The sequence below is a fragment of the Zosterops lateralis genome (genome assembly GCF_965231275.1).
Source record: "Zosterops lateralis genome assembly, chromosome: 6".
In the NCBI taxonomy this organism is placed as follows: Eukaryota; Metazoa; Chordata; class Aves; order Passeriformes; family Zosteropidae; genus Zosterops; species Zosterops lateralis.
This window is the reverse complement of record NC_139761.1, coordinates 7,303,624-7,328,956: the sequence shown is the minus strand read 5'-3', so window position 1 is coordinate 7,328,956 and position 25,333 is coordinate 7,303,624. Positions and strand designations below refer to the sequence as shown.

Sequence of the window (25,333 nt, the reverse complement as noted above, 5' to 3'; positions counted from 1 at the left end):
AATGCTTCTGGCCACCCTGTTAGCGGACATACTATTACCAGAAGATATTTAAACCTTGCCACTCAGGGATTTTCAGGAAAATCCACCTGGCATCTTTGGAAGGGTCCTACAACCTAAGACCTCCCTCCCCTGGGAAGTTTCTTTGTAATCCTGTTATTGGTTTTAGCACAAATCAAGTAACCTTCAACAGCTTGCTTTGGAGAGGTACAATTACACTCATCACTGTTTGGGGTACCCTCTAGTAACTGGACTGAATTAATAATAGTAGTACACACTGCAAACAAATAGACTCACCTTTAGGGAAACCTCTTTTTTAATTTATTATTCTTCAGTCAATTCGTTACTTACGTGGAATCAAACTCTTTAGGACTAAACTTTGGCCAGTTTAATAATACTACCAACTGGACCAGAATTACCACAATTCGATGAAACTTGTCAGATGTAAATTCACTACATATCTCACTAGATTGCAAGGAGCAACTCCCAGGTCTCTCTCTGAGTTTCAGAGCAGAATTTCGGGAGCATTTACACATTTGCATTGTACCTATTCAGACATTTCAGCTGGCATTCATGCCCACAGGTCATTTGACAAAACATTGCACATCCTTAATTTGAATTCTGAAGCTACCAAACAGTCAGAAAATGAATACGTGGGTGGGTTTTAATTAGCAGGCCTTAAAATAACAAAAAAAAAAGTAAGACAGTGAATATATAAATCAGAGGCTGAGCCCAGGTTATCATAGACAGGCCCTGCATGGATGCAAACATTTGAAAATAAATAAATAAGAAATGTTACAAGCTGCAAATCCCAAACACATTGTTTTGTTCCAGGGGCACCAAACCAGTGTGGGGGCACCGAGGGCGCCCTGCTCGGAGGGGGGTTCCCTTTGCCTTTGGGTGACCCCTGGGGCTACAACCCCTCCACACCTGAGCAAGTCACAGTCGGGCAAAACCCCGCTGGTTTTCCTCAAAGGGGATGTTTGGGAAGCAGATCACAAGAAAAACATTATTTCATGTTTTAAGAAAGGAGCATGTGTTTTGCTGAAGGTTTTCCCTTCTCTCCTGATCCCAATTCTGACTCGGAACTCGGACTTTTGGCAGAACTTTGATGCCACACAGTCACCAAGAAGGGTGTAAGCACCATTTCGAGTTGTGCTCGAATGAGAACTCCCCACTCGGCTGCAGGCCCGCAGGGAAGGGGGACAGATCCCCGCTGCAGGTCCCCGCGAGGGAACGGGCACACCGGGGGACAGCTGGGACAGCCGAGCGATCCCGGAGGACGGGCGGGCCAGCCGGGGCGGGCAGGGCGCGCACAGGCGGGGCCCGGCGGCTGCGGATAAAGCGGAGGAACCCGGGCCGCGTCCCCCGGTGGAGCAGCCCCGCCGGGCCGAGCCCCCCCCGCGCCCCGAGGGCAGCGCGGCTCCCCCGCCCGGCGCAGCGCGGAGCGGCGGCGCCCCCGCCCGGCCCGCCCGGGAACGGCGCTGCGCTCTCGGGGCCGCCCCCTCCGCGGTCCCCCCGCGCTGCCCCGCGCCCCTCCGCGCCCGGCCCGCTGCGGCCGGAGTCAGAACCCCGGGAGGCGCGGAGGGAGCGATGGCGGAGGGACCGCGGGTCCCGCTCCCGGCGGGTTTCCCGGCGCTGCGCACGTAGGCACGGGGGGGGCGATGACGGACGGGCGGGCGGGCGGGGGCGGCCCTTTCCCTGCCGCGCCCCTGCGCTCGCCATTGGCGCCGGAGCCGTGACGCGCGGCGCGGCCGCTGCCTCTTAGTGCGGGAGGCGGAGGCAGGGCCCGGCAGAGCCGCGCCGAGCCGAGCCCGGCCGTGCAGCGCCGCATCCCACCGCCCAGGGAGCGCCCAGGGCAGCAGCGCCGCATCGCTCCCGCCCGCCGCGGAGGAGCCGGGGCGCCCCGCGGGCTGCAGCGCCCCCGGCGCGGGCGGGAGGGAGGGAGGAGCAGCAGGAGCGGTGGCGGCCGCCGCGGGGACCGGAGCAAAGTTGGTGCGAGCGGCGGCGGGGCCGCCCGGGAGCAGCGGGACTGCGGGGAGCCGCCGCCTGGGCTCGGCCCGGCCGCCGCGGATGTGCCCCCGGCGGGCCAAGGACGGAGCGCAGCGCGGAGCGGGCGGCGGGCGGCGCTTCACCCTGGCCGGGCTGCTGCTGCTGCACTCGGAGGATTTGTGGATTGACTCTCGCTCCTGACCCACCGCCTCCTCTGCCGGATTCCTGGGGTTTTGTTGTTGCTGGATTTTGGCCTTTTTTTTTTTTTTTTTTTTTTTTTTTTTTGGTTTGTCCTTTTTTTTTTTTTTTTAATTATTTTTATAATTTTTCTCTCCCCGTTGCTCGGGGAAGGAACTGCCTCCTGCCGGCCCCGCTCGGGCTCCCCGCTGCAGTCGTGGCAGTGCCGTGGAGGCTGGGACCCCCCGACAAGCCAAGGTGAGCGCTGGCACCGATCCGACACAGCATCATCATCATCCCTTTCCCCTCGGAAAGGTGCGTCGGGCCGGTAACCAAAGAGCGGGCGCACACTCCAAAAAAAAAAACAAACACCAAAGGCCACCTTTCTGCATCTAGAAGCGTACAAAATATCCTGATAGTGGGACTCGCATTTGGGATCTGTTAGTTCTCCTGCTCATGCCACTGCCCCCTGGTTGCCTCAATGGCAGGATCATGAAGTGTTTGACTTTTTTTCTTCTGCTTCCAGAGACCTTAAAGAAGTCCAAAAAGAGTGTGAGGTCAAACGGCAAGGTGCCAGGATGCTATGAGATAGTGCCCCTGTCCCTGAAGAAGAAGATGGCTGCAGAACTTTACCCTGCCAGCACCAACACTAACATTGCAAACAGCAACGCCGCCGCCGCCGCCACCGCTGCCAACAGCAAGAAGAACGCCCTGCAGCTCCAGCAGAGCGCCCAGCCGCCCCCGCCGCCCCAGCTCCAAAACCTCAACAACAACAACTTGGAGAGCGCCAACTGGCAATCCTTCCATCCCACGCTGCGGGAGAGGTAAGGGCCAGGCCCGCCGGACCCTCCCCGGGCTGGGGGGAGAGAGAGAAAAGAGAGAAAGAGGCGCCCGCCCTGTGCACCTGCGGCCGGGCAGGCGGAGCGCAGGGAGGATGGGCTGGATGGAGCCCCGGGGCCGCCGGCGGGAGGAGGGAGCACCGGGCCAGGGGCAGCCCGCGGCTAACCGGGCTTCTCCCCCCTCCCCTGCTTGCAGGAACGCGCTGATGTTCAATAACGAACTCATGGCTGACGTTCACTTCATCGTGGGCCCGCCAGGGGCATCCAAGAAAGTTCCTGCCCATAAGGTTTGTGCGGATGGTTTTTGGCTTTTTAACGCTGCTGTTGTGCAGGTCGCCTTCTCCCCCTGCCTTACAACTAGATTGCACTTATTTTTTTTTCCTAATTATAGCTCTTGTCTAATCCCAGAAGTAATTGACATGCACTGCAAATTAAAGGGAGCAGTCTAAGGCAGTGTTCTGCTTCCTCTGCAGCTTGTAACTTTCTCTAAATGTAGCTTTTAGGAAAGCCAGCACGCTCAGCTGTTCCTGATCCCTGTTACTGAGGCTTCTCTCTCTTTATTTTCCAGTATGTTTTGGCAGTTGGTAGCTCTGTCTTCTATGCTATGTTTTATGGCGATCTCGCAGAGGTCAAATCTGAAATCCATATACCAGATGTGGAACCTGCAGCCTTTCTAATCCTATTAAAGTAAGTGGCCACTATAAGTCTGCTAATTACACGGACAGAATCAAAGTAGCTTATAAAATATACATCTCCTAATTGACATTGTGCAATATGCACTTATTGCTGTTTACTTACCGTGCTGACAAATATTGAATGTCAGATTCACTGCCAGCAAAGACGACTATAGATTATTTTCATGGCCTACTTTTTTATTATTTTTTTTCCTGAGAAACTAATTTTTTTTTCATCCTCCTCTCCCCCCATCCCCCTTCCCCAATCCAGGTACATGTACAGTGATGAAATAGACCTGGAAGCTGACACGGTTCTGGCTACTCTCTATGCTGCCAAGAAGTACATCGTGCCGGCCCTAGCGAAGGCTTGCGTCAATTTTTTGGAGACCAGCTTGGAAGCGAAGAACGCTTGTGTCCTGCTGTCTCAGAGCAGGCTCTTTGAGGAGCCAGAGCTGACGCAGCGCTGCTGGGAAGTGATTGATGCTCAGGCAGAAATGGCACTGAAGTCAGAGGGCTTCTGTGAGATAGATCAACAAACACTAGAGATCATTGTAACCCGGGAAGCGCTCAACACCAAGGAAGTGGTAGTTTTCGAGGCTGTTCTCAACTGGGCAGAGGCTGAATGCAAAAGGCAAGGGCTGCCGGTTACGCCGCGCAACAAGAGGAATGTATTAGGGAAAGCTTTGTACTTGGTGCGGATTCCAACCATGACTTTGGAAGAGTTTGCCAACGGAGCTGCCCAGTCCGACATCCTCACCCTGGAGGAGACTCACAACATATTCCTATGGTACACAGCTGCAAATAAACCCAAACTAGAGTTCCCCCTGACGAAGAGAAAAGGACTCGTGCCTCAGCGCTGCCATCGGTTTCAGTCGTCTGCGTATCGCAGCAATCAGTGGAGGTACCGGGGGCGATGTGACAGTATTCAGTTTGCCGTAGACAAACGGATATTTATAGCAGGACTGGGATTGTATGGGTCAAGCTGTGGCAAAGCTGAGTACAGCGTCAAAATCGAACTGAAGCGCTTAGGCGTCGTCCTTGCTCAAAATCTGACAAAGTTTACCTCCGACGGCTCCAGTAACACCTTCTCGGTGTGGTTTGAACACCCCGTGCAGGTTGAGCAAGACACGTTTTACAATGTAAGTGCCATTCTTGATGGTAACGAACTCAGTTACTTTGGACAAGAGGGAATGACTGAAGTGCAGTGCGGGAAAGTGACATTCCAGTTCCAGTGCTCCTCGGACAGTACTAATGGAACCGGAGTACAAGGAGGACAAATACCTGAGCTCATTTTCTATGCATGATGCATTTCACCCTGATTGTATTCCAGTGCTGCAATGATGCACATTAAGGGATTTTTCGGTTTTACTACGAACTCTGCAGCAGTATGGAATGTTACGCTACTTACCTATCTGCTACATCAGGCTATAATAAGTGAAGGAATGCTCTTGAATTTAATCTTATTTTATTTATTCATAAGCTATTTGACTTAATTATTAAGACTGCGACATGCAGAAAAATGTTAAATTTTGCACGTACTGTGCATTTATTTTGTATATAGATAACTAACTTGCAGACTGCAGCTGACTCAAACAGAATGTTCTAAACTAGAGCAGTTTACGAATCTGTGATATATAAAACATTTTTACTTGCCCTAAATCCTGTGTACTTGATCTTTGCTGACCTTATGGCTCGTGTGTGTTAATTCATGTACAGCTAACAGGGGTAATGACACTCTAGTCTGGTCCCTGTGTACATCCACACCCAGCAAATAGGAAAGTTCCCTCTCTTGATAACTGAAACTATCCATCAGCAGCCTTTCATTTCCCTTTATGAGAAAAGGAGCTGACATTTGAGGAAGCTTAGGGTTTTTTGTGTGTCGCCCAAGCTGAAGATAGACAACCATCAGTGTAATCAAAGCTAATCAAAATCATCCTGTGGTTATATTTGAAAACTCCTAATGCCCCTTCACATGCAGCATCTCTGTTAACCTCCAGCCTGCCCACCAAACAGCAACGCTGCCACTTGCACCTGTCAAACTACACCCCCCCCCTTGAATGGCCAGAGTCAAGATACACAGATGAAGTTAATTAATTCAGTGACAGGGCTGCATCACAAATTTAGCCCAGGGCTGTATTACTGGCAGACACTATGTGAATTTACATCCTACCCTGATATAGAGCACCAGGCATTAGAAAAATACTTCAAAGATGGTGTTTAGGTTCACTTAAGATTCCTAATTAGAAATAAGCCACCTTAAAAAAAAAAAAAAAAAAAAAGGCTGTTGGATCTATCTTCCTGCTCTGTTTTCTGGAAAACACAGTCTCAGGCATTATCAGCAATCATTTTGGCTAGTACTTTTCTCAGAAAGTGATAAAAGTACTTATTTTTTCTCAAAGGTCTCATTATCATACAGCTGAGCCAATTAGAAATATTTTCTGGATTTTATAAATCTTAGGATGAGCTTGGAAAAGAGTACTCAAACAGCAGTCTAAATGAGTATTTTTTTCCGTGTATAACAAGTACCTCTACATCTAACATGTTTGCCTTTTCCCAAGCTGCATTAATTTTCACCTTGAAACTAAGCTGCAATGCAAATCCCGCCTGTTTTCTCTCTCTAAAAAGACCAAAAAAAGTAATGAAAACTAAGAAAGGGAATGAACTGCTGAGAACAAGACCCCTGTAGCAGAGCTGGAGCTGTGCTGCCGCAGGGCTGCGCGGTGCCGCACTGCCCGGGCGCTGCTGTGGCCATGGATGCTCAGTCTGTGAGCTGCTGCTGCTCCCCTCGCTGCAAAGGCAGCAGTCCTGTGCCAGCCCAGCACAGCTGAAGGGGTGTGTGCCTATGTTGTTCTGCAACACAACCATCTGATTTCTCTCGGTACAGATTAAGGAGAGTGGGAGTGAGAGTGGGTAAAGATGCAGGCAGATAATTCCTACGCAGAGATGGATAACAGTCACAAGACCTTGCTATAAATGCACTCTTTAAATTGGAATTGGCATAAATTCCCTTGGCTTAAACCCACAACCTAGAGAATGGCTTCTATACCCTTTTGACATGTTAAAACCCATCTTCCTATCACAGTTATGATTTTGGTGCTGACTTATTAGAAGTTATTGATATGCTTGGAAAAAGTTACTCCTCATTTTCCACCAAGCCACTTGTATTTCAAGCACTGAACAGCTCAGCTACAGGTGATGGACAGATAGTAAATTTGGCAAATGCTTATCAAATGTTGCATCTGAGGAACTGAAGCGTGACAGGCCTGTAGGAGCTTGCTGACACACACAAATTTGTTACACGTCAGTCCATTGTCTTCGTATAGCCCAAATTACTCTTGGAAAAAGCAACAAAACTATTTGCAAAAGAAAACAGCATCTAGGTCCAAAAAAGCTCTTACATAAAGGAGAACAGGCTCTTACAGTCAGCAATGCTCCTCTGCCTGGATTGATTCCAGCTTCACTATAAAGTTACTACTTGGGTATTAATATACAATACTATGTATATATACATACATACAAATTTTTTTTTTCAAGTAACCATAGGAAAAAAAGATTCAAATAGTCAAAAGTCAAATCATTAAAAAAATACCTATGGCTGGAGCATTTATGCAGAGTTCTCTGGCCAACAGAAGGAAAGTTCTTCCCAGCACATAGACATTCACCTATTAAAAGACAAAAAAGCATTATGTAAATCTTAAACCACAAATGTTTTTAATAGAACATTTATATGGAAAGGAGAAAACCCGAACTTTTGAAATCTTCAACTACTTAAAAAAATTCAAGTTATACAAGCAATATTCATATGTACAGGGTAATATTCAGTGCTTGTCAAAATCTGCACAAATTAGCATTGTAAATCAAAGCATTCATTTTATATTGAAAAAATTATAAAAAGTTGTTCATCATGCTCTTCAGTGGCTTAGTGTTGCTCTGTAGTAGTTTTTCAGTTGTCACGTTACATCATAAGGCATTAAGTAGACTTCAATGTAATATCAGTATATATAAAGTGTCATTTATCTTGTACCATTACAAAACCTGAGCAAATACAAGTCAGTGCAAATTTCAGTTCTGCATGATTATCTGTAGTGGCATAATTAAGTATTGCACAAGCACACACCAAACTTTTCACCAAATCAAGGAGTGGTGCTAAATGCCCCAAGGGTGATTTGTCATATCTTGCTGTTTGGACATTGCTTGGGATCACATTAAAAACATTAAGAACCAAAAAATAAACCAAATAATAAATAAATAATTCAGAAAAGCTCTAAACCACACCAAACCTGCTCAGGCACCAGGGACAGAGCTCTGCTCCCCTCCCCTCCTTCACTGCTGCACCCAGGAGGATGTAAATTGCGGGGAGGAGTTACTCTTTATACTCTGATTTGCAATTTATAGCACAGACAACCATATTTGTATTTTACAAGTCTGAGGAAGTTTTCTTCCTCTATCTTAAGATGTGTTTTTGTGGTCAGCAAGAAAGGCAGGATATACTCCAGTTCCCAATCAGTCTCAAACATTCCCACGGAGCTCCATGAACACCTTGCTTCCCCCAAGGCATATGTAAAGGTCAAGGTTAGTATAAAAAACTCCATCCTCCTACACTCCAAGCAGTAGGTTTTTGGTTTGTTTTGAACAATGGTATATACTCTACTGTTTTTATGGAACAAAACTGCCCCTCTCTTTCCTATGCCTGGATAGTGAATGTATTTACTTTGCAGTCAATTTACACAACTGAGTGATGATTATGGTACAAGCCTATGGAATTAAAAAACTATTGCTCTTTCCATTTCATCAAAGAGCTTTGCCAACTTTAGTTTAAAAGCAAGCTTTCCTCCCAAGTGTTAAGATGGTTCTACCAAGCTAGCTAAAATATGTATCACAACAACAACACCCCCAAACAACTGACGTATTTTCACCTAGCCCTTCAAAATGTTTCCATGAAAATTCTCTTAATGTGTATTTTCTCAAATATATTAAAAAATCCAGAATTAGAACTTCAAAGAAATCCTCAGAATGATCACATATCCTGAAAGTGACTGTGCAATCAATTATACATGATATGATGGTAATTCATTCCATATTTAGTGAAAAGTGAGTTTATTCCATGCTGTGTCTGACCAATGGCTGGACTGGCCTAGAAGATGCAAAAATACAGCCTTAAATTTTACTGCCCTTTTTCTTCCTGAAATAGCAGTCAACATAGAAGCACTATTCTAGGAGAAGAAAAAGAGCAAAACATACCCTCTGAATGAGAAGTCTATTTACTAGGAAATAAGTCACCAGATTTTTTTATACAGAAAAAAATACACACCTACTGAATCTGGCAACTCATACTGGAGTCTGAGAATGTGATTTTCCATGAGCCACCACGACAGAACTGATATCACTAAAGCAAAATGTATGCAGCGTTTCAGTTGGCTTTAGATTCACTGCAAGCTCAAAACGGGTTGTTTTGACCTTTTGTCTAAAAAATATTAACATAAAGCATGAGTGTTTGGCTGTAATTTCAGCCTTCTAAGCTGGCTGACCAAGTTACTATAAATCTCAAACCTCATCACTTAGATCTTGTTCTGCAAGGACGATTTTACCGCACAAATCAATAAAGTTACTTCAGTGGAGCCAAGTACATATGACGTTTCTGTTAGAGGCCTCACAAACTCATCTAGTTCTCTCATATTAGTCTAGAAAAAAACCCATAAAACTCTAATCCAAACAAGTATTTTTCCTTCTAGCCTTTTTCCTTGTCATGGCATCCAAATACTTGATGTTTGTCACCATTACACCACGTCACTCTCTAAGAAACTCCTCCCAAGCAAATTTTCCATAAATACAATAATAAAGAGTAAATAAATATGAAGAGGCATAAAGAAGCAGATATTTTTTTTCTTGTGAAGTTCTAACAATCAAAGTGATTGCCAAATTAAATCTAAAGCAAAGACAAATGAATAATAAATATGCTCAATGACTATTTATCCTCCTTTCCTTGGCATAACTAAAAGTCTCCTGATCTATGGTTTATTTGAAAAGTAAAGCACTTTAATCTAACCTGCTTTTCAACTTCACCCACATCATCACTGTTTTATGACTGACTTCAAGGTGCAGGCAGTGTATTTGCACAAAATAAATTAAAACAGAAATGGTAAATGAGGGAATCTCTTTCTTTTGCTCACAAGCCCATTTCTTTGTAGTTTCTGGTTACTACCAATTTAGAAAGAAAGCAAAATATACAGTACAGTCCATGTTCTGTATTGATTTTCTCATGAAGCTCACACATTTTTAATGCCAGGGTCGCAAAAAGAATCAGGAATATTTAATTGCTTCCAGTTTTTCTGACAAGTCAGTAGGAAAAAAAGACTTCAGGCCCTCTCAAACAATATGTTTCTCAACTTTAAAATTTACCAGATATTCACAGGTTCTGGGGCACTTCTCATAAATGAAAAATTAAAGATGGCATAAAGTTCACCCAGAAATCTGTAATGCCATTGAACTCCTGAAACATGGTATTTAACATCTCCTGGGTTTAGTGGAAGGTGGCCCTTTCACTAAAATTTTATTTCGCTATCACTGATTTCAACTATTACTCACACACACAAATCCCGTGATAGAAGAGATATGATATAAAATAGGCATTTAGAGAGGGTCTTTCTTTACTCTCATCATTTGGTTTTTCTGCACTCCATTAAGCTTAGAAAATTAAGAGAATTAATTTAGAGGCCTACTTTAATTTCTAGTTCTTTCTTCATTAAGAACTTCTTATAAAAATTCATATACTCCAATCCATCAAAAGCTTAACGTTCCAAATTTAGAATCATATGACATTTGCATTTATAAAACCTAATTTTATATGAGTTCTTAGAATGGTGAATAAACAAAAATGCCCTTCTAAAAGGATGTCTCTGGCTTAAACTTGAATTGGTGCAGCTTTAAAGCTTACCACATCAACTGCAGCCTTTTTTCCCCTTAATTTAAAAGGATCATACTGAAAAACAGTATTTCTCCAAACTCTCCCCAATCAAAACTGTTGAAATGAGGCAGTTGTTTTATAAACTTTCATAAGACTTGTGCTCTTTTTGTGCAAATTTTCACCAGATAGTAAAATTTCCTAAACTTGATGCAATCACTAGGTCTAAGCATCAACACTTAATGCAAAAGAGGGGTGTCAACCTCTGTTAGAGGGCAGATTTTAAAATATCTGCATACCCCGATAGTTTTTACCATATTTTCTTACATTCAACTCATATTTAACAGAGTAAGTTTACAAGTGTGTAGACCCATCATGTATTTTTTTTATTTTAAAAAAAGGCAAAACAAAAAACCAAGTAGCTTCTTTAGTAGGAAGACATTTTTTCAGACAAAGAAGTGTTTTGTGCTCACCAAGGCACTGCAAAAACCTCTTTTTACAGGAGACCTTAAGATTCTCTAAGATGTTGTCCTTTACCAATAGTTAATTTCTGTTCTCATTATCAAACACATTATGTTAATTAAAAGGGGCATTTAGTGAAGGAATGACTTCCAATTATTCAGTTACATCTTCACAACAAGATCCTTTTACTTGTTATGCTCTTTGCCCTTCACAGTATTTTTTGGAGACAGTCTTTTCATTTCACATCTGTCAGTCATCAGACACTGATTTCAAAGGGACACTTCCAGAGAGACTCTTATCCTTTCATAATTTCCTCTTGCTTTCACATCATGCCTGATCTGTTCACAAATACAATATACTTCCACTTTCAGAAATAACAACAAACACCTCATTTCCAGTAGCACAGGAATTCATCAGTCTAACACCTACAGAATTTTAAACTCTCTTGGAGAAAGGGGGAATGTCCCATTCATACAGTTACCACGTTACCAGGTCACATTCACTTCTGGATAGTAGCAAAAAATAAAGCTCCCACCACTGAATGGAAGATTTTGTTTGACCATAAGCTCCATAAAGTTAAAAATCGATAGCCCTTCTACAAGCAATTTCCAAGAAGGCTTTTCATGACCATAGTGTGGCATTCTGACAAAGTACTACAAATGTGACAGTGGTTAAGATATTCTTCTAGAAAGACAAAGACCGGGCAGTTGGAACACGATGAGAATTCACACTGTGAAACATCCATGGCTGCTTGCCTAAATAATTAAGCAAGCATGAAAAGCAAATGAGTTTTTAAGGAGAGTGTCTGTTGCTGGGGAAAGAGGCACCTGTGGTTATTTGATTCATTATTAACATTTCTAGTGTTTTAATGCCTGAAGGTCCCAACCAGGTTGTTTAAATTAACTCAATCAACAGCAATTTGCATAGGGGCAATAAAGGCAAATGCAGTCAACATGTTAATAACTTTAAATGAACAGAGGGTATTAAAAACTGAAGCAAACCAGTAGAGTCTTTGAAAGAATACTCTATTTTACCTTTCTCCATGCAATAAACTGAAACTCCCTAAATTTTTTGATTCATACTGCATTTGGAGCAGTCAAAAGGTAACACACAAAAATACAAACAAGTACCAAACTCAGCCTGTCAGGCTGTAATTCAAAAGAGACACAAATCAAAATTAGTCAGCTTCCCTCTCATACTAGGCTTTGAAGAACTGCCTTCAGTCTAAGGACTCCAAAGGAGACTCTCCTTCTGCTAATTACATCTGTGGCAGTCCTAGAGTTTTTCCTCCAATACCACAGCAGTACAAAAAGCCTTTATCAAACCATCTATGCAAGAAAGTGAAAGAGTAGTAATTTGCAACAATCATAGAGGAGTCAGGGAGCCCAATGCTGCCTTTAGATTAAAAAAATGAAAACAAGTGTTCAAAAGCAACTCACAGTAGAACTCCTTCTAGACAAACAAGTACTGTTACTTGACAAACTGCAGATGAAGAGATAGGGTGAGAGTTGTGTTTTGAAGTGGAAGAGAGACCAAGGAAGTACTAGTTACTGATTTTCACTTCTTGTGCATCCTCTTCCCTTACCTAGAACCACAGTGTAGTTCAGGTTGGAATGGATCTCATCAGGTCTCCAGCCCAACCTCCTGCTCCAAGCTGGCTCAGCCACAACAACAGACCAGGTTGCTCTGGATCTTGAGAGCCTTGATGGGTAAAAACTTCAAAACTGCTCTAAACAATCTGTTTCCATACCTGGCTGTCCTCACAGTGAAGAACCTTTTCTTGATATCAAGTAGAGACATCTTATTTTAATTAATTACATCCATCACTGGTAATTTTCCTGCTGCACACTCCTATAAAAAGCCTGGCTCTTCAAGAACAGCCTTGTTTAACAGCAAGACACACCACAAGGCATCTAAAAATTACAGAATCACAGAATCATTAGGTTGGAAGAGACCTCCAAGATCATCAAGTCCAACCCAACCCTAACTACAACTAAACCATGGCACCAAGTGCCACATCCAGTCTTTTCTTAAACACATTCAGAGATGGTGAATCCACCACCTCTCCAGGTAGACCATTCCAATACTTTACTATCCTTTCTGTAAAAACTTCTTCCTAATATCCAGCTTGTATTTCCCTTGGTGCAGCTTAAGGCTGTGTCCTCTCATTCTGTCAGTTGCTGCCTGGAGAAAGAGACCAACCCCACCTGACTACGACCACCTTTCAGGTGGTTCTATTCTACCAGGCTGAAACTGGGGATCAGAGCACTGCCAACCCCTCTCCCCAAAGTCTTTTAGGACTCCATTTGCAAAAACCATGACACTGGAGATGACAAGAGACTAAAGAAACTCCAGCCCTTTCTGAGGATGTGAAAGGCAGCCTTTCACCACACCGAGACCAAACTTCAGCCAAACAGTTCTCCAGGTGCAAGGAATGGGATGCTTGGAAAGATGAGAGAAAACCTAAACTGATCAAAACTTGGCCAAGGCTAGACAGGCTCTGCAGCTCTCCTAAACAAGCTGGGCCTGTCGCTTAGATTGGACTAACAAAAAAGCAAACAAAAGGCCTGATTGCAGACCTCTCTAAGGACTGTATTTGCAAGTAAAATGCAGGATCTGAAAATATAAGCAAGTACTTTCCCTGTCAGAGACTGATGACTGGTCGTCCTTCCAACTCAATCAACAAGCAGCACGACTGCAGCACAAGGGAGGTGCCTGATTTGTAGCAGGGCTCTGGACATTTTCAGTTCATTTCAGATCATACTTTGAAGTCCAAATGTATTAGAGGAATTCTGGATTTGACAATACTTTCAACAGGAGATTTACAAGATATAAAATGTATTTCACGTGAAGATAAAACACCAAGGAAATTGCCTTTCCAATTAAAAAAAAAAAAGAAAAAAGAAAAAAGAAAAATAAGAAAAAAAGAAAAAGAACAAAAAATTTAAAAAGAAAGAAAAAAAAAAAATAAGAGAAAAAAGAAAAATAAGAAAAAAGAAAAAGAATAAAAAATTAAAAAACAAAGAAAAAAGAAAAAAAAAAGAAAAAAGAAAAAAATCCCACTTTTTGTCTTTTCCCAAGATGGCAGCAATTTTGAAGCTCCAAAAGTAGTTATGAAAATGCAGCAGCTCCCCAGTGGAACAAGACAAACTCCCACATCTCAGTCATCAGCATAAGAGGAAAACTGATATGACTTCTTACACAGACTGCCATTAACAGTGAAAATTATTCTCTTCTATTGCTAAGTTTTAGCAGCACAATACTATCCTAAAAGCACATTTCACTGTAGGGGACAGCTTTTTATTTTTTAAATATTTTTAAGTCCCAAAGTAACTCCAGAAAGATGGGAAGAGAGGCTGTACAAGTTAAAACCAGAGTCTAAGAGGTCATGCTTAGGATTCATCTACCCCTTTTTTAAAAAACAGAAAAGGCTACACAGATCTTCAAGAGAGAAATAATAGAAGACAGGTCTTTAAACAAACACTGAGTTAAAGGTAACAGCAGATTCAGGACATGGTTTAGTGGTGAACATGGTGATAGTTCATAGCTGGACTTGGTGATCTTGGGGATCTTTTCCACCCTTAATGATTCTATGATTTTTTCGCTCTCAAATGCACTGAAACCTATTTCAGGGTGTTCAATAATTCAGTCAGTGGCCTCCATGAAGACAATCCATAAGGTTGTTTCATAAAGTGACTCTCTTACAAATTTCTGTAGCCAGATGACAAAGAGCCCTGCAGGTCTCTCATCTCCTACTGCAACTGAGCTGCATCAAGAACATTCTGAAGAAAAATCTCAACATTCGCTACAAGTTTCTAAGCAGAAGCTGGTGCAGGTCAGCAGTAGCTCATTTTTTAGACTTCGGATACGATTTTTTTGGATATAAAATCAACCTCTTTCTCATTTCACCAAGAAAATGAAACCTGGACCACTATGATAAATTTGGCACAGATGAGTATGAACAAATTAAATATTTTTGGAAAGATAATACCACTGCCACTCCTACTACTGCTCTCAACTCTTCTTCCTTCAAGAAATTTATATCACAACTTCAGGATGGGAGAGCAGGCCTTGAAAAAAAGAGGAACTTCAAGGTAAAATAGTACCATCTAATGAAACATTTTTAATAAACTAATTCTTTTTTAGGTCAAGGTTTTGTGAGCAAAGACTGATCTAAACAGAATATACTGAAATCTTCTGCCTGGGCCACAAATGTTTTGCTACCAAGGTGGTTTGGTTTATTTATTTAAATTTTTTTTCTTGGATTGTAATTGTGGTTTTCTGTTTGGTTTGTGGGGGTTTGTTTGATTTTTTTTTTTAAACAGACTTGGGGCTGGAGGAAAAAATATCAAGCTAGAACCTGAAAAACTCATTTACGTATTCTTAAACAGGACTTTCTGGATAGGTAGAGTTAACAATAACATTCAACATTCCTGTTTGCTCAGATTCACCTCAAAGAAGCCATAAAGTAGAGCTCATCAGAAGATATAGTTAAATGCAAATCAAGATACTGAAATCTTAGATTTTTCTCTTTCAGGGGTTGATTATTTCCCTACTAGTAATGTATTTCTGTCTCTGCCATCTCCTCAGTTACCCCTCTTTAACCTTTTGTTCCTCATAAGTCCCATCTCAGCATCTTTTCTGGCTGGAAGGCACAGAGGGGAAAAGACAAATCATTCAATCTTTCTTGTCTGTTTCTGCTGACAATACATATTTTCCTTTTTCTCTTACAGATACAATACACCTCTTCTAGTTCACATTCTGACTATTCTTCATATTACTGTGATCATTCTATTTCAAAACCATCACCATGAAAAATTACCTGTGTTTAGAAGGAAACAAACCTCCCATTCTACACATGTACTGTTTGGTCGTGAGCAATCAAAATAATTCAATCAGAGTTTAGAAAAGAGAAGAAAGTTACTAAATTTCAGAATTAAACATTCATTTGATTATTGCAATTCCAGCAGATTGCTTCAAGCAATAAATAGTCTTCAGAGGGATGCCATTTACCAAGACAGCTGGGAGGACAAAAATAGATGCAAGTAACCTACTCACATTGTATGTAAAACAGTTGTAACAGAGAGAATGAGGGTAAGACAACATATGTCAGCAGAGCTTTCTATTTCCACAGACAGAGCAAGTTCGTATTTCTCTCAAAATACGTTTTATAAAACACAGTTCTGAAGTGCACAAATACATTTACACAGCATTACCTACCAAAAAGGTTATTTATATCCTGAACAACTGTTGTTTTAAAAATATGCAGCATCTGACCCTGGGCCACTGCAGTGACTCTGAATCCTGACGAAAGGATCATACTAACTCTTGCCATGTTGTTTGCAGCATTAAAAGCAAAAAAAATTTATTGACGTTTAATTGTACTGAAAAATTACTCAGATTTCCAAACCCAGTGATTTTCCACTCAAGATTTTTAGAGAAAAACTAAAACATCTTAAACTTTAACAATTAAAAAAAAAAAAAAAAAAGTCAAATTTAAAAAGAGTACAATACCTGAAGAAGATCGCTGAGGTCAAGTAACATGTCTGTGAAAGAAGTCAAGGAATATACACACTTCTTGAATGGGACAGTAATCCTTAATTTCATTTCATTTCATTAGCAAACCAAAGGGAAGAAATAAACCCAGGTTAACTATCAAAGAAACCAAATACAGGTTAGGTCAATTCACCACTTTAATTGTTCACCTGCCCCAAACACCCTGCCAGCACCTGCTGAATTTACTGTTCAGCTTTCTCTGTGAAGGGATGGTCTCAAAGAACAAGGCAACCACTTGTGTGACCCACAATACTCACCATATCCTGCAGGCAAAGAAAGACCCAGTGGTAAGGGGGTCTTCTGCTCTGCTGAGCCCACATGCAGGGCTGCATCCAGCTCCGGGATCCCAGCACAGGAGGAACACTGAGCTGCTGGAGAGATTCCAGAGGAAGCCACCAAGATGATCAGAGGGATGGAGCAGCTCTGCTATAAGGAAAGGCTGAGATAATTGGGATTGTTCAGCCTGGAAAAGAGAAGGCTTTGGGACAACCTAATTGCTTCTGGTAGAAAGGAGCTTGCAGGAAAGACAGAGAAGAGCTTGTAGTGCAGGACAAGGGGGAATGGCTTCAAATTCAGAGTAGGATTACAGTGGATATTGGGAAGAAATTTGTTAATGTGAGGGTAGTGAGGCTCTGGCACAGGTTACCCAGAGAAGCTGTGGATGCCCCATCCCTAGATGTGTTCAAGGCCAGGTTGGATGGGGCTTGGAGCAACCTGGACTAGTGGAAGGTGTCCCTGCACATGGCAGGGAGTGGAACGAGATGATCTTCAAGGTCCCTTCCAACTCAGGCCATTCTATTATTCTGTGGTAACTAAAACCAGTAACAGCATCAAGACAGAATATTCTTATTACACTTAAGAATATTCATCATCATCAAATGGAAGAGCAAACTAAGAAAACTGAAGTAAGTTTTTTTGTTCTCTTCTATGAGGACCCATCAAAGAAATGGAAAGGGAAAGCTGCTTTGACTACTCCCTTCCCCAGCCAAGCAAATCAGCTGTTACCTTTCAGTTTTCACTCCCTTCATGATATCCTGTGCTGCTGCAAAATATTAGGTCACCATCTACTCATTATGGGCACACTTGGAAAACATAATAGCTAAAAACAAGCCAAACCACTACAAGGTTCCATTAGATTTAACTGAAAGCAAGCACATTTACAAATGCATTGTTTAAACAGCAACAAAAGTAGAGAGAGGGGAAAAAAAAAGGCACCATGAAGCCCAAAGTGCAAAGGTAGCTGTTTTTACTGCTGTTAATGAGCACATGCCGGATCTCCTATCAGCTACTCAGGTGTGCCTTTACCTGTTGTAAAAAGGTTCTGGTTTTATTATTAAAAGGAGTGTCAAGGTAAAGTGTGAGAGAAGGGGAGAGAGTGAGAGAGCGAGGCAGGCAAAGGAAACATGTATTCAGGGCTGTATGTGAGGTTTTTGTATGCAGCTATGTGTTAACAAATCCAGCATTAAATAAAATGCAGAGGCATCAGTGTAGTTTGGTGCATACTGTGGTAACATAAGTATTGGTGAATGTTCTTCAAGTAAGCCAGAGTAATAGAGTGCACATTTCTCCTAAACATTATCAGCTGTGGAAGGAGAGTAATTCAGATAACGTAATCAGTTTATACATAAACATTTTCCCTGTTAAGAACTTTTATCCTTGAGCATTTCTGCCCTTAGTTTGCATTTGAAATTGTATGAATGTACTCCAAATTTGTTACAAAATTTAATACATTATGTTAATATTATTTGGTGGAAATTAATTTCCACATTAAAAACCACAGCATAGCTGGGTAGTTAATTCGGTGAAAATTCAGTGTGGCTCTGAAAAAAAGATCAGAAATCCATTATAGGTAGTATTATGCAAGACATTACAGTAATCTGAAATTTTAACACAGTAAGGAAACTGCTAACAAAAACCATCTGTAAAATACACAGCTTAGAAATCTACACAGAGAAATACTGATTTCAGTGCAAATTTTTTTGTGAAAGTGAAAAAAGAGAAAATAGAAAGACTTTAGCAATGCAATTGCCAAGGAACCATAATAATTGTCAGCTCATCAAACAGATCTAGGAAGAAAGCACAATGCCAATTTTGTGCTCAAGAAATATTCTAAGTCTGAAAATGTTCCCAGCTCATTATTGACTTGAAGTGCTTGATTATTCTATGCCCACCCTGAGATACCATCCCCAATGAGACAAAGTAAAATTATCACTCATATCTGATAGATCTCACCACAATTTAGGAGGAAAAAAATCACAAAACACCAAAAGAAAAGCATCTCACAGGTTATTGAGGCACCAAAGTGAGTAACTGAGTGACCCTAGAGCTTGTCTGCTGTCACTGGAGACAGGAGTCAGAAAGACCATCAGTGCCAAATGCTATTTCAGATTTTAGCTGAGCCAGAGAGGTGCTTTTCTAACCCAGGCATTCCAGTTACAGTGATGAAATCTGTGTACCAGAGTATTCTTCAAGCTCCTTTAACTGTTAAATACACTTTGGTGGAAAATCTAAACTTACTAAGACATTACAAATGCTTAGGCTTTATTACCGTAAGGAAAACAACTCCACCTTTTTGTCCAAGAAGAAACAGAGAGCATGGGATGCATTTATAGTGACCCAAGATCAGAGCTAAGGAGCTGGGAAATTCAGTAGCAGGGTTCAGAGAGCTCTGAATCAGTTTAGAGCTACAGTACAGATCTTTAACATGCAGTCCCCTTGCTCCACAGAGAAGTTAGTTCACATGTCCACCGAAATTGTAAGCAAAGGTCGCAATAAAAATGTGGCACTTCTGGATTTCATTTACGGTAGCCTCCAGCAATCTCTCTCCCTGGTTACATGTGTAGCTACTACAGCAAAGCAAAAGGGGAAACTTGAGTCATGCAGTAGCACTGGGTTGGCCTTTACTATGAATATTGTGGGCACGATTATCAGCAGGAAGTAGTTGTAAAAACAGGCCGTTGTTTTCAAACTTCTTTTCAGAGCTGGAACAGTTCAGGAGAACATACAACAACAGCTGAAAGCAGCAGATAATACTTAATATGTATTCAAAAATTATACAATCGTAAGATAAATGTTTTCTTTGAGGCTGGAAGAAAACAATGATCATTTCACATATGGAGACTGCTACCCACATGGAAAAGCTCCTAAAGGGATGGAAAGCTACTGGTACTGCAGACATACCCATGCAAATAACAGGGCACAAATGGACTTAGGTTATAAAAGTGCCCCAAATTAAAAAAAAAAAAAAAGGAAAAGAAAAGGCATTAACAGTTTTAACTGCTTTTCCCTTTGCTATTAATTCTTTAAGCAAGTTTCAGCAAGGTATGCAACTGACTGTCCATCAAGTAGAAATGCCTAAATGTCTAAATCAAGATGAGGTAAGTCTAAAGGCATTAGTTCAAAACATCAAATCCAAGGGAATCCTTTGGCCAACATGATGTAAAAGGTCAGACAGAGTGGTCAAAATGTTCCCTTTCTGTCTTTATAATCCAAAAATCTGTGGATAATATGAGAGGTCCATGATTCATAGCAATAATGACCTCATTCTCAGCACCAGAGGAAACAAAAGTTCATGAAGAAATGAATAGTACCGGAAACCTAAAAGCCAAAATACCAAAACAAGCATGCATTTGTACTTCAGAGAGACCTACATTTTACATATTCCAGCAATCCTGAAGTACTTGTGCAGCAAAATCCCCCCGATTTTCAATAATAACATCTAGCAGGAGACAAACCTGCCATTTGCAGGAATAAACTGTGTAAGATGCTGTTAAAATAACAACTATCATGTACAGTAAAGTTGTTACCCCTCCTAAAAAATCTTTAAAAAATTAAAATCTTTAGTATCTGACAATCTACAATAATCAGGAAACCTTCAGATTATTTCATGCTACTGTTTCAAAATTCTTCCATTGTGTAGGATGCCATATCTGGGAGCCACAGGCCCGTATTAAGAAGCAGTAGAAGACAAAGGGTCCAGTATTTATTTTAGTTAGTTCGTTCATTTTTGTAAGTTACCCTTGGAACATTTTTTACTTATTTTTACAAGCTTACTACAAAAGCAGCCATACCATGAAAGGAGGACTAGTGCCAAGGAACTGTGACTGCAAGCCACTCAGCAGAAATTTGACATCCATAAAAGTCCTGCTGACTGTAATGAAGTGTCACCTTTATTCAGCTTAAGCTAAAATACTTTCTGTTTCTCACAAAAACTAAATCCAGATCCATTAAATATATAAAATATTTAAACATAATCTCACTTTCTGTACTCAACAGCAGCAATTCAGCGGGTTGCAAATAAAAAAGCAAAGCTTAATAAGAAAAATGTCTGAAAAGCAAAATAAAAAAAAATCTGAATATTAAAAAATTTTCTCAAGTTCTTAATGGAAAGAAATATTTGCATTTTCAGTGTCATGGTTCTGGATAAACTAAATAATAAATGGGAACTTCCTAAAAGCACTTTTTTAAACAAACACATGGAGATAAGACAAAAGGGAGGATGAACACAGAATTGGGGTGATACCAGGGTGAAAAACTAGTGATAGCATTTGGCTGGCCCAGAACCCAGTTTTCAGCCTTTCAGATCAACACCCAATTCACAATCTTCCCCTTCCATGATTTCGTACACCATATGATTTCTGATTATAACTTATCAGGGTTGTACCTCTGCTGCTTTACAAACTCTCACCATTTTAATTAGCTATTAATTGAGGCTGACTGACAAGGCTAATTGTTTAAAGTAAACATTTCTCTTTCCAATGACACCAAAGTAAAACAATTAGAAAATAATACCCAAACTCAGTTCTTTTGTAGAGAACTCATTTCTGACAGGTCTAATGAAAGTTTTGCCTCGAGGCTGAATCCCCTCAGAGCCAGATTCCAAAATGTCTTCAGTCTCCAATTTTGCCTCTGCAGAGAAGTCCACATAGCACTGGCTGCACTCAAGTGCACAAATAAAAACAGCATTTAACAAATGCAACTGCTAAGCACAAATGCTGTTTTTAGAAAAAGCAATCTTTATTTATGTGTAGATTAATGCATGATAAAAAAAGAACTGCATTTTGTTCTGCGGGGTTTTTTTCTTCTTTGCACACAGCTGTATGGCTGTGCTTCATAGAAGTGTATTGCTCTAAATTCTGTATTCTAAAATTCCCAATTTGAAAATGAAAGGCAGTGCCCGAGTCATTTCTCCAGCAGTTTTTTCAGCATGTGCAGCCTCACCACCTGCATTGCTAAGGCAAAGTTAGCAGCAGTAATTCAGCATGGTGCAAGCACCAGGCAGATCAAAGAGCAGACAGGCATTTGGGGCTGAATTCAGCCTGCCTGATTCCCTGGCATTAACTGCAAGGGTTACAAGTGGGGCTTTCTGGCTCACCTAAGACCTGAACAGCCTCTAACACCAGTTCTCCCCACCTGCACCTCCAGCAGCTGCAGACAAATCTGGGCTGCTGCAGACGGGAGGGATAAAAGGCCTCCAAGCTACATCAACCTTCAGACTCCAACGCATGTACAGTTCACTCTTTCCTAAATTACTGCTCCAGCTTTTCCCAGTAATTGTCTTCAGAGTCACTGCCTTTTAGAAGAACACTTTTCCAAAGCACCCAGGCTGGCTGAATATGCAGAGAGCGTTCAGCACTTCTGAAAATGCTGCCCCTTGGAGAACGTGGTCTTCACAGGACTGGGGCTAAGCTGTGCTCCCAGTGTTACTGACTTCTAGTAAAAAACCTGTTTTGTGGGGTAATGCCAAGTATTTACACTGCCACATGTAAATTTATAACACAGTGCAACCCAACAGAACAAAAAAAAAAAGTAAAAGATACATTTTTTGTCTCAGAATGCTTGTACAGTCAACTTGCAATTATAATGGTTATCAAAGGGATAAAATATGCAAAGAATATCCATACTAAGCCCCTGAAAGATTAATCTAGTTAGTGTATTTGCTTAGGGAAAAGAAAATTTAAGCATAGAATGAAAATGTAAATATTAATTTAAAAGTTCTGAGAGACATGAGGTTAATCTTCAACTTGAATGATGTGACCATGTATAAATAACAGTTGGCTATATTCAAACAACAAAAAGTCTCCAAACAAGAAAGAGAGATCCCGTCCCCTGAACAGTAAATTGAACAAGCACTGGTGAGGGAAAACAAGAGAGGTTGCTAGGAGAAGCAAGGTTTAAGGAAGAACTTAAAAGAAGAGCAGGGCTGGCAGATGAGAATGGAAGAGAGGCAGCAGGAAAGGAGCAAAGCTCAAGCTGCAAGGGTGAAAAGAAACCAGAATAAATTGTAAAATCACTGCAGAAAACACAAGCAGCTAAGAAAGTGCACAGTCCAAAAATCTGCACAGAGTGACAATTTGATAATAAAGTGGGCTTTTACAAAGAAGCTGGGAAGGAGGACATTGATAGTAAAGATTTAAGTAAATGTAAAGGAGTTCAGTTCTCTCTCTTTTCTGTGTGTACAAAGTCTATAAAGGTTATGACTCTTGTACCAACAGTGAAAGAAAAGTTCCAAAGAAGTCAGAGGTGCAGACTTAGAACTATTCTGAGACGGCTCTCAAGTATTCAGCACAGCAGCAACACACACATTTGGAAACATGAAGCAGCTGGCCAAGAGAAACAGCAAAGGAAAATCGCTGCCTGCAAAGAGATGGCAGAGGAAAACCAGCAGAGTCATGAGCCTGACACTCTGCTTTTTCAGAAAACTCCAAATGCAAAAGTTTGGAAATATGAAAAACAAAAAAAAGAAAAAACCCAAACCCTGCCATAACTAGCTTGATTGTAGTTCATCACCACCCCCTCCCCATGGCTGCTATTTGTGCAGCAAGGTGGCAAACCAGCCAAAGAAACTGCCTGAAATTAAGGGGTTTTTCTTTTCTTTTCTTTTCTTTTCTTTTCTTTTCTTTTCTTTTCTTTTCTTTTCTTTTCTTTTCTTTTCTTTTCTTTTCTTTTCTTTTTTTCTTTGCCTGTTTTCAGCTGGATTAACTCCCCAGTTCACATGTAACTGCATAAACACCTGGGCTGATAGAAGGCAGGGGATGGACTGAGGGAGGACTGAGAAAGCAAGGCCAAAGCAAGATAACTTCTGTCTGAGGCTGTGCCAGCTCACAGTGGCTTAAAGCATTCTCCAAAACTAGAGCCTGAGACAATCTCTCCGACACCCATCCCACCTTCTCAAATTTCTCTTTAAAGTTTGCACAATTTTCCCCAGCTTGCTCCAAAACACAAAGACTTCCCTTATCTGAAAGAGAAACCTTAAAACAAGTAAGCAGTTACTGCAGAGTAACTGCTTTACAGCAACCCAAAATGTTATAAAACTGATAACACCTCCCTTGTTATAAGTAGAAACACAGTTCCTGTGTGAGAGTTCTCACAGTACCACTCTGGTTTTATCCACAGTAAGCACTCACCTATACTTCTTTAAAAAAGTAGCATTACAGTGCTCAACTAGATCAGAGTAAAAGCAAATTCTGTGGACACAGAATGTTTTACATTTCCCATGCCAGGAGCCAAGTGTTACATCTTAGCTTTCATACCCACACTGAGGCAAATGCACTGGTATTAAGTGCTCCTGGGTGAATTATCTCAGCAGACCTTTGCTGGGATGGGAGCATGGCAGCTGTTGTCCCCACACTGGGACATGCACACAAACTCAGATGCTGCTTTCCTGCCATGATCAGTGGACATGATTTATCCAGGCACATAAAACACTGTCACTCATTTAGCCAAAAAAAAAAATAATTCTGACACTGGAGCCTTTGTTTTAAGAGAAAGTATCAAAAGGAATGAATTGCATCCTTGCCCTTCTGAGGCTGCTGGCTCCTCAGTGGCCTTTGGTGGGAAGTACAACAATGGGATGTGTTAAATTTCCCACTCTCAAAGGCCTTTAAGAGAGTTATCTCTGTATACATCACATAACACAATGACAAACCCTTCTCTATCAGATGCCCACAGGCACACACCTGCAGAAGCCTTTCATTACCTGAACTGCACCAAAGGGAGCCCTTGTGTGCTGGCAGTGGGCACTACAGGAATACCCTTCCCCTAATGGTGTATTCCTGTTGATCAGAAAACCTCACCTGGGCAGGTGGAAGAGCTCTCTGTGTTCTCACCCTCCCTCACACCCACAGCACTCCACTGGAAAATGTCAGGTGTAATGATGGCTCCATGGATGGCTGGCTCTCTCTTGGGGTGTGGGTGAGCAATACTTCCACAGATGCTACAAAACTGTTAATTACTATTCTTGCACTAATCAAAGTTCAATTAAAGGCACTACAGTAACTCATTGCAACTTCCTCAGTCACCTGTGTTTCTTACAGAACTTGAACTCAGCGTGGAGCTGGAAACTGGGCTCTCAGGACAAGCTCACCAGCAGTGCCTGAAGTCAGGACAACACCCCACTTTCAGAGTGGCTGAACTCCTCAAAGCAGCCTGGTTTAGGTATTATCAACAAAATAAATACAAATACATGAAGCTAAACTGATGCATTGCATTGATGGACTGAAAAATCCTCAGCCCCATGCTTTCAACTTAAGAAATGCCTACACTAAACCTAAAAAAAGATTCTTGCCTGTTCACTGTAGCAGAAAACTACGTAAGTCCTAACAGCACTGAGGTATGCTGAATTTGGTTTTTATTACAGAGGTTCATAAATAGCAGCATATCCCAAATGAGTTACTAATAAAGCATTTTACCAAATTATATAACAATGCATCTTGCACTTTAGAGTACCGCTGGAG

General features: G+C 41.6%; 2 protein-coding genes across 3 annotated transcripts in view; one reads left to right on the top strand and one right to left on the bottom strand.

Annotated features, from left to right (window-relative positions):
- Positions 1-25,333, bottom strand: part of BRF1 (BRF1 general transcription factor IIIB subunit) — a gene marked incomplete at its 5' end in the record, with an annotated part of 173,478 nt that overhangs the window by 87,910 nt on the left and 60,235 nt on the right. The window contains 2 exons of the mRNA XM_083863607.1: positions 7,269-7,341; positions 16,557-16,588. Coding sequence (XP_083719733.1) covers positions 7,269-7,341; positions 16,557-16,588 — 105 coding nt within the window. The remainder of the gene's footprint in view (positions 1-7,268; positions 7,342-16,556; positions 16,589-25,333) is intronic.
- BTBD6 (BTB domain containing 6) lies at positions 1,737-5,338 on the top strand. 2 transcript variants are annotated; one of them, XM_083863171.1, is made up of 5 exons: positions 1,762-2,424; positions 2,693-2,990; positions 3,202-3,292; positions 3,574-3,692; positions 3,951-5,338. In XM_083863171.1, the coding sequence occupies exons 2-5, from the start codon at positions 2,782-2,784 to the stop codon at positions 4,981-4,983; spliced, it is 1,452 nt and encodes a 483-aa protein (XP_083719297.1). In that variant the 5' UTR covers positions 1,762-2,424; positions 2,693-2,781; the 3' UTR covers positions 4,984-5,338. The 2 variants fall into 2 exon arrangements, with proteins under 2 accessions (XP_083719296.1, XP_083719297.1); XM_083863170.1 differs by having other exon boundaries at positions 1,737-2,990.